Source organism: Panicum virgatum, chromosome 8N, assembly GCF_016808335.1.
Source record: "Panicum virgatum strain AP13 chromosome 8N, P.virgatum_v5, whole genome shotgun sequence".
Lineage (NCBI taxonomy): Eukaryota > Viridiplantae > Streptophyta > Magnoliopsida > Poales > Poaceae > Panicum > Panicum virgatum.
Window position 1 is genome coordinate 21,611,407 of NC_053152.1, and position 9,825 is coordinate 21,621,231.

The window sequence follows — 9,825 nt, forward strand, 5'->3', positions numbered from 1 at the left end:
CTTCATGCAGTGCGCTCAGCAGCCGTCGGGGAGCACGGCATGTGGATTCTATGTTGCATTTAACATGTACGAGCTACTGTGTGACATGTGCAATGTGAAAAAGGCTTCTGTAAGTATATATACTGATCAGCCTTGTCTCTGACATTCTGCATTTCAATTCAGAAACAGATATTTAATTGTATTCTCAATAATTGTATTATGCAGGATTACAAACCAAGCAAACAGGCAGATCAAAATGCACTAAGGATGGTCCAAGGGATGTTGGCCGAATTCATTCTTAAGGAGATCATCGACCCAAAGGGCTGCTTCTATGATCCTACAGCAGATGCCGCCGCGTGAGTTCATTCTAGATGCTCAGAATCTGTGTCCTTTAAACTTGATACTTGTAACTTGAAACCAGCAGTGTACATGTGTACATGTGTAACTTGATGATGTGTACATGTGTATCTATGTATGTGCTTGAAGTGTATATATATGTGTGATTGATGTGTATGTGCTTGTTGTGTGATCTCTGATGTCTGCTGGTGGCTGCCAAATCCTGACTGGTTTCAGGATGCAGCCAGAAAAGCGGCAAATGCTGGGGTGGCAGATATATGTGTAACGGGCATTAACTAAAACGACTTACAAATACCACCGAGCTTGAAACGGGCATCAAATAAAACCCGTTACCTAAAACATAATAGGTAACGGGCACCAAAACGACGTGTTACCTATATAATATTATGGTAACGGGTGTTAAACATAAACCGTTACGGAAACTGACAAGTGGGACCAGATAGAGACGCATGGTCAATGGTAACATCTATTTGTAACGAGTATTACAAAACAATGGTTACCTATATTCTATTTCAGTAACGGGCCTATGTTGACAACCGTTACCATATCTGACCAGTGGGACCAGAAAAAGACGCTTTGGTTATGGGTAACACCTGTTTGTAATAGGCTTTCCTAAATGCGTGTTACCTATATAAATCTATGGTTACAGGTTTCACAAGTTGACCGTTACCAAATATGACAAGTGGGACCATGTAAGACACTCTTTGGTCATGGGTAACCACATATTGTAACGGGCTCCGTACAACTACTGTTACCTATATTATAAAAGGTAACGGTCTTTGTTAGCATGGCGTTACAAAATATAAGTACTTGTAACGGTGTTTGACAGACACCCGTTACAATTTTGCTCTGTGGGCCCACAGAAAACTCAAGTTTGTGTTATGGGTCACAGCTTTTTGTAACGGGCCAGGTTTAGAGCACGTTACGATTATGTGCTCTGTGTAACGGGCATGCGCCCGTTACCTTTATACTGTCATTTGTAACCCGATAATAGTAACGGTTGCTAGGCCCGTTACGGAAGGGCCATCCGTGCCCATTACAAATCTGTGTTTCTCACGTAGTGGTTCTTGTTCCCGGCGCGTCACATGCTGTCGATACGGACGCCTGATTGCTAATCTGTTGCCATCTAATTCCTGAAAAGCAAATTTGCATTTGAGAAGAAAGCTTTTGCAATTTCCTTTTGTGTTTTAATTGCTAAATATTTGCATTTACTAGGTGTTGAAATTGGCTGACAAATGAATCTTTATGTTCTAGAAAGCGTATGTTTTTTATTTGTAAATACCTTTATTCTTGGCAATGATATGTTCTCATCTTTGCAGAAACCTCACTTACATCTTTGTTCTCATCCTCTTTCATCATATCATCGAAACGTCTTGACAGCTGGAGAGTCGGATGGTTCTGGTGGTTGTCAACTGCATCCTGGATGCTGGTCTCGACATCCTCCACCTCCCTGGCCCTGGCTCCGTCACAGTCAACTGTGACGGTGACATGTCTACGGGACGTGAGGTTCTCCAAGCCAACATCAATACCACCACCTTCTCTCTTCCGCGCTTCAAAGTGTAACTCAAGCCATTGAAGCTTTGGCATCGCTCCTTGTCCAAACACCAGCCAGCATCTTGAAAAGTGCATAAACTTAAACTCTGCTAGAGAACGGAAGGACCGATCACCTCCAATGACCAGCCGTTCTACAGTGGTGCCAGTAGGAACTACTTCTAATCTAAGCAAACGTAGAACGGGTAAAGCTCCAAGCAGTTGGAGATCAACCTGTCTTATCACTTTGACCCTGATGGACAAGGAGGAGAGCTCAGAGAGGGTGGAAAACCACCTTGGCAACACAGAGAAGATTTCGTCCCCATTAAAGCTTTGTAGATGTGCAGGCCCCCTCCACTGATCGGACATGATATCTAGGGAACTGGGTCCACCCGTAAAGAGTCTACCCGTACCATAAAATTAAAGAGTCCGAAGGTTGTGTAGATTAGATAGAGTCTCCAGAAAAGTCTTCATATAACTCTCATTATCATTAATTCCTTTTATTGTGAGGGTCTGTAGTTCTGTAAGTTTACCTAGCTCAGCCAGAGTGTTTGGTGATTTGTTCACATCGAGCACTGACAGCTCTTGAAGGGAAGTCGGATTACCAATTCCATCTGGAAGCTTCAACCCTCCTCTATTCCTATCCTCTAATAGACGTTCAAGTCCTTGCAGCTGAAAACCCCTATCCAGTAATAGATGTTCAAGTCCTTGTAGCTGAACAATGCTGCTTGGTAGTTCTTTTATGGACGGGCCCCATAAATCCAATGTCTTCAAAAGCTTTAGGTTTCCAATTCCTTCTAGAAGCCCTGGTTCAACCTCACCACCTAATTCCAGATATCTCAAGTGCTGCAAACTCCCTAGATCCTTGGGATGAATAATCCTACTAGGAACATTTTTCAAACATAAAACACGAAGAAATGAAAACCTTGACAAAGGTTGCATCAATTTTTAACTGCGTTACCAAGAACAATCAGTGACCTGACATGGGATATATTTACTGTTGTTGGCAGTATCATTTGTTCTTTCTTGCTATTTTCTCGGTTTCCATCTACTTTACCCTGCAGCGACATTCGTCGAATCTTGCAGACTGTTGATTTTAGGCGTAGACCTTCATCTATGACGGAAAAATTTTCTTGTGCCGAAAGAGAAATGATGAGATCAAGTATCATATCGTGTACTCTACAAGCTTGTGGAACACCCACTCTATTGATGTAAGTTGGCTGAATCATGCTTCTATTAACAAGCTCATTGAAGTACCTTCTTCCAGTATCATATAAATTGCTCCCCTTTTTTCCATCAACAAAATCCTCTGCTACCCAAAGCCGCACCAAGTCACCTCGTGAAATATTGTAATCCTCAGGAAACATGATTAGATACAGTAAACAAGGCTTTAGATAGGAAGGCATGTCACTATAACTAAGATGTAATATCTTTCTCATATTATCCAATGTCTTGTCTTTTTCAAGTCCAGAACCCATGGAATTGTACACACCATACCATTCATACTTTGTTTTGGGCATACTAGCCAACATACTTGCAATAGTAATGATAGCTAATGGTATCCCTCCACACTTCTTCAAAATTTTCATTGTTACCTCTTCCATGTCAGAATAAATTCCATCATCTTCGTTAAATATCATTTTACAAAGAAGTCTTCTGGAGTCCTTGTCAGAGAGAGGATCCAGTTCATACACTTCACCATCCAGTGAAGAGGATTTAGCCACATCCATGTTACGGGTTGTCACAATAACTCTACTTCCAACATTCTTGTCAATAAGAGCACACTTGATGATTTCCCATGCTTCTACATTCCATACATCATCAATTACTATGAGGTACCTGTAAGTTTGCAATAAGCGTCATATGCTTATTATCTGAGAGGTAGTCCAAGCTTACAATTATTAAAGAACTAGTCTATCAACCCGTGCTCCCGCATGGGCTAATTAGAATTAATATAAAAATAAGATCAATAATTATAATTATCTATCTCATGCCATTTTCATCTATTAAATATTATAACACATACTCTAAAATATCTATTTTCATTATTTAGTTACAATAGATTTTTATTTTGTGCACCTTTATATATATTCAATATATGTTTAGTTGAACTATTTGTTTGTGAATTGGTATTTTAATATCTTCCATCATACATGAATATATAATGACATTTATCGTTGGAAGTATTTTTAGATAAATAATAATATAAAATAATATATTAATAATGATAGAAATAGGAATTTTAGAATTTTATATTGGTGCACTTTAATATATTATTATAATTATATAATTTAGATTTAGAATTATGAATAATTTAAGAATGATATAATTGGATAATTTATATGAAAATTTAGGGGGGGTATTTGTATTATTTTTATAATAGCATAGGTGGGTAATTTACATAAAGACTAGGGGGTTACTTTAGATTTTTTATAGCAGAGGTGGGTAATTTAGATACATGTTTAGGGGGTTGCTTTAGTCTATTTTTATAATAACAGAGGTGAGTAATTTATTAAGAAAGATAGTACATCTGATGGTTATTATAATTGGAGTTGTTGAATTGATAGCTGGATGTTTCTGATTTTTGTGAGAATTTATAGGAGTTCTCTATTTTTTCAGAGTGTCCACTTAGGATCATAGGTGGCTTCACGTGAAAGATCCAAAGGAGCCTCTAATTAGTAATAGTAAGATTACAAACAGTCAAAAGGTTGCTTTGGATGAAAATATTATACCACTAAAATACTATGATTTTTAATATGACATCATTGATGTGAAGTTCGGGAATGCGATCAAATTGATGGTATGCTATGCCAACCAGGGTTTAACTTTTCGGCGGTAAACCGGCGAAAAACCGGTGAATTTACCGTTTTCGGTAGGTACCGGAAAGTGGTATACCGGTGTTTTTCGGTATTTTTCGTTTCGAATTTTAAAATTTCAAAAAAAATTATAAATAACCGTCAAAAAAATCAGCAAAAATTATGATAAAAAACTAGGGATTTTTATTAGCTTATAGCACTTGAAATCATTCAAATCTAAATTGATTTGGTAGGTCAAAATGATGAATTTTCTATGAGGAGTGAAAATTTGGTTGGTCAAAATGATGAATTTGCTATGAGGAGTCAAAATCTAAGTTGATTTGGTAGGTCAAAATTTGCTTAAGTCTCACCATCTATGAGGAGTGAAGAACGCAGGTACTTAAGCAACCGAAAAGTTTTTATATCTATATTTCGTTTTTTTCTAGTTATTCCATTCATTTCATACAAAATCTTCGTATGCAGAGACTATGCATTTGCTACATGGATTATGGATGGACAATACTTTCGATTATTGTGGAAGCAATGTGTTGTATTAATTGGACTACGGACTTAATTGTAATAATTTTAATAGACTTTGTACTTTGGACTAAGTACGTGTGCACTTTGGACATGAATTATGTGTTTCGTTTTCGTATTTCTCATTGTGTGCTGGAGTTTCTTATATGTTGTGTATTATAATCTATAAATATAGACATAATTAGGGTAAACTCCCCAAAATTTTCAATTTCTTTTCACAAATACATAATTTCCCCATCATTTTCCAACTGTTTCCATCATTTTTCGGTGAAAAGCACCGAAAAAACCGGCGAGATGCACCGAAAAACCGGCCGGTATACCGAAATTTCGGAATTTTGAATTTGAAAACTCTTTCCGATCGAAATTACCGAAAACCGCGAAATTTCGGCCGGTATACCGTTTCCGGTGGTCACCGAATTTTTTTTCAAAAACGAAAACGTAAACCCTGATGCCAACACGGAAAACAGGTCATGTCAGTGTGCATCACATCACATGCATGGAGGCACACCGAGCAAGCATCACCTCTCCAGTTTATCCGCCTACTGCTGGCGTCACTACGATGCCACTTGGTAGTTGGTAGTAGTTGCTGCTCACCGCTCTGCTCTGGCTCTGTTTTCCTTTATTCCATTTAGAGGAGATCAATGGCATCCTGTCCGCTACATTTAGAGGAGATCAATTGCATCCTGTCCGCTACTTCGGCCGCTCGAGCTTGCCTTGCTCGCGTCAGCTTTGCCTCCGCAGCCACACTCGCCGGCGCCCATGTAGCCATCTGTTGCGTGCGGTCGCGTCGCCCGTGCAGGTGGAGTCTTCCCCAATAATACTGATACAGTATTTCTTAAATGATCATATTCCAACGGTCCCCAAACCAAATATTCTCAAAACCTAGATACTCATTCATCTAGATCTCTCCCTCCAATCAATCATACGGTAAGAGATAACAGGGGAGGGGCAGTGACGTGGATGCAGGATAGAGCTATAGCGCTCCCTCATGAACATGAGAGATGGTAATAACATGATTTATGAGGGTTTCAATCTCATTGAACGCCATGCATGTGAAAAAATAGTAAAATAGCATGAGATTTATAAGGTGGGAGAATAGTTGGGTTCGATCTGGATATATGAAAATCTTTCTATACAGTTACCAAGGACATTTCAACTGGAATGAAACCACTAGGATCGAATCATTTATTACACAGCTAGAGAAAGGAGCATTCATCATTGGCGTTAGTACCGATCGAAATTTGGTATGGTACTAACGCCTCGATTTAGTATGGAGTGATGCGCACAGTGTGCCCCGGGATCCGTTTAGTACCGGTTGGAGCCCCAAAATGGTACTAAATTTAGATACAAGTTTGATCTATCCCATGTGGCTGTGCCTGCTATACTAGTACTCAATTTAGATACAAGTTTATGTGGCTACATAATAAGACTATGTTGATAAACTATTATGGCTAACTGATGAAAAAGTAAAATGAAGCTCTATATTGCGAGAGGTTGTCTTTTTAGTCAAACTGAGTCACTAAAGATGACATGATGTCGCTTAGAAGCTTCTTAATCAAACAGTACATTGGAATGGCCTTATTAGTATACTCCGCTATGGACAGTGAAAAAGTATTGATGTTATAAGTTGTTCCAGAAAAATAAAGGAATTATATTAGGTTATGATATGTACCTATTCTCGCGGAGGAATTCCCGGATGCTCCTTAGAAGTTCATCCCGATCCTTTTCTCCAGCATTAATGCACTTGTCTTTACTAACTTGCCGGAGTATGCTGCTGAGAATCTGCTTCATATCTGGTTTAAGTGAAACCGACACAAAAGCATGACTCTCAAATTGTCCCTGTAATCTTTCATACATGGAATTGGCAATGGTTGTTTTGCCAAGGCCTGCCACCCCAACAATAGAGACAACCCTTAGCTTCAGTTTTTTCACACCTTCTCCTCTTGTTAGCAAGTCGACAAGCTTCTGTGTAGGGCCATCGATGCCAACAAGCTTTGCTGCATCTTGGTAGAGAGATGGCATGCGTGGATCAATATCGACTGTATCAGGCTGAACAACAACATTTGAAGTGTTATAACTATCTTTCCTTTTAGAAACCTCATTGATGCGTTTCTTGATGTCTTGGATGTCATCAGCGATATGATGGCGACTCTTGGCCTTGGTCAGCAAGCGAATGGTCCTGTCGAAAAATCTTCTGAAGCTATGCGGCTTTGCTTGTTCAGGATCATTATAGACCCGGACCTTGAATGCATCAACACTGTCCTCAATATCATTGACCAGATCCTTCAAGTCCCTCACCCAGAGCTTGTTAAGCTCATCAATCTGATGAGCCGGCTGCTTCGACACCCTGTTGAGGGCAGCTTGCATGCTCTCCATCTCAGCTTGCAGGAACCTGATCTCCCCCCTCACCCCCTTCTGCAACTTGTATTCATCCCTGAGAAGGGTGCCAAGCTTGGGGAGGAGGCTTCCTAGCCCTGCCGCTGCGAGCTCCATGCATGCCTTGCTCTCTTCGGAGGCTTCCCTGCTAGTTTCTTTCGGTATGGCGAGTGCGAGCGGTATAGCTGGTGCCTATATGAAGAAGAAATGGGAGTCCGAGGACTGAAAGTTAAGGAGACCACTATAACCAAAACACGGAGTTCAAGGTCTTATTGGTCTCTGAAAAATACAGGGAAACGCCAGAGCTGGTGAAATACCAGGCGGCTAGTATACTGTTTTCACACGAAGTTGACAGTTGGATGGCATGTGCGCCTGTATTTCACGATAGCAGATATCATCTTGCTGTTTAAATCCAAGCTGCAATTGTATAATTTAAAGATCATTACTTTTTCGTACACATAATTCATGAAGTTTCACGTTGCTAGCAAGATCTAACTTCAATTTCCACTTCTGTCAGATTTGATCGTTACCATAAGAGAATAAATTCCATACGGATCTCGAAATGTTTATATTAAAAATGATTGAGAAAGCAGAGGGCTGAGACAGAGTTGCAAACTTTTGATTGCCTGTATTTCCCGAAAGTGTAACACACTATTGCGTCCAAGAGGTTCAGTCTAGCTAGATGACATGGCTGATGGATGACAACCGGCACCTACCTTTGTTAAAAATTTTGCTGACAAGGATGACAGCAAGGCCTAGTACTATCTTATTATTACGCCTAGTACTTTTCATGATAGCAGGCCGTTCGCCAACTAGTGAAATTTTCAGCGCCTAACAATGCCGGGCGGTCCCCGTTGAGGATTATAAAATGCCGCCACAATAATCCTCGCACAGATGCGTTCTTTCGTCAACGTGGTGGTTGGGCATTGCTGGTGAAGGGCCTCTTTGATATACTTGCTGCGCTGCTCCAGCTACCTTGATAAGGGGTCAGCTTCACCAATAATGCAAGGATACTGGCCCAAAACATAGATGGTAATGAACTCATGCGTGAACTGTGAATGGGCAAATTAGAGAGGAAACCATAACTAGCCTAAAATCTATCATGCAGCAAACTGAGATTCATTCACTACTACAGAACAGGCCTTTGTTCCAGGCCATTTATCTCGGTAGTCTTTGGGCCCGGGACAATAGGTGGCTTTTGTCCCGGGTCCAACGGCTAGCCGGGCCAGTGGGGGGACAGGGGCCTTTTGTCCCGGTTGGAGCCACCAACCGGGATAAAAGGCCCGCGCCGAGGGATATCCCGGTTGGTGGCTCCAACCGGGACAAAACTCATTGGCCCCCTTATCCCCTTCCCTCTCCCCCCGCCCGAGCCATTCAGTTCACTTGTTCTTGCTGTTCTTGGCTCGGGAGAGAGGAGTTCTTGCTCATTTCTTCACCACATTTGTGAAGATCTTTGATTCCCCGTCCATCCATCGGCGCTAAAGGTTTGGGGCTTGTTTTTCTCTTCTTCCTTAGCTTGTATAGCTCATTTCATGCTTTAGAAATAGAGAAAATGTGTAACTAGCTCATTTCTTGGACATTTAGATTGCATATGTAGGTGTGATTTTCTTTTAGATTTAGATAAGTATGTGGATAGTAGAAATTTTTAGAATGAGTGTAGACACTTCATGTGATGTACTTGTATATATGACCATATTGTGGATAGTTGATTTATGTATTCATTAATAAATTAATGAAATGAGTATATTACAATTTTTTGTATTATGAATGGATTATTTTGACACTCTAGTGATGTATTTATTCAGGCTCACATTGAAACCATCTAGAAGCTAAAATAAATATTTATTTCGAAACAAGTATACGTCGTTAATCTCCATCCAACGGTGATGGCACTACCTTTCGGGGATACACGATACGCTATAAGGACGTCGCGAATCGGTTGGTCGCATCACCAGCACTTCCGATTGATAAGAAGACAGCATTTGACGCAGTCAGCATGGCCGTTGTTGTACTGAGAGCATATCAACGAGCACGCTGCCTGTGCCAAGTGCTATGCCTATTAATCGTAAATGTTGGTACTGCGACTGGCCGATTGGCGACATCCTTGTACCGCACCGTGTCCCCCCGAAAGGCAGTGTCATCACCGCAGGGTTGAGGTTACTGACAAATACATTTTCAGAAATAAAGGTTTTTTTTCTTCTAGAGGGTTTCTGGATATTGAAAAGAGTGTACTCCTGGAACTGAAGGGTGT

At 40.5% G+C, this 9,825-nt stretch overlaps 1 protein-coding gene across 1 annotated transcript; it reads right to left on the reverse strand.

Moving 5' to 3' along the window:
* Nucleotides 1-1,039: 1,039 nt before the first annotated feature.
* On the reverse strand, nt 1,040-7,788 carry LOC120684380 (disease resistance protein Pik-2-like). Its single transcript, XM_039966246.1, has 3 exons — nt 6,871-7,788; nt 1,619-3,705; nt 1,040-1,469 (listed from the first exon to the last, which is right to left on the reverse strand). Exons 1-2 carry the CDS (start codon nt 7,689-7,691, stop codon nt 2,808-2,810), a joined length of 1,719 nt encoding a protein of 572 aa, XP_039822180.1. The 5' UTR covers nt 7,692-7,788; the 3' UTR covers nt 1,040-1,469; nt 1,619-2,807.
* Nucleotides 7,789-9,825: the final 2,037 nt, after the last annotated feature.

What these genes read in the sequence shown, in the direction of transcription:
- LOC120684380 (XM_039966246.1), bottom strand. Translation starts at nt 7,691, where the DNA reads ATGGAGCTCGCAGCGGCAGGGCTAGGAAGCCTCCTCCCCAAGCTTGGC. An exon ending in GAATTCCTCCGCGAGAATAG is followed by an intron (nt 3,706 to 6,870) that starts GTACATATCATA and finishes GCAAACTTACAG; the next exon opens with GTACCTCATAGTAATTGATG.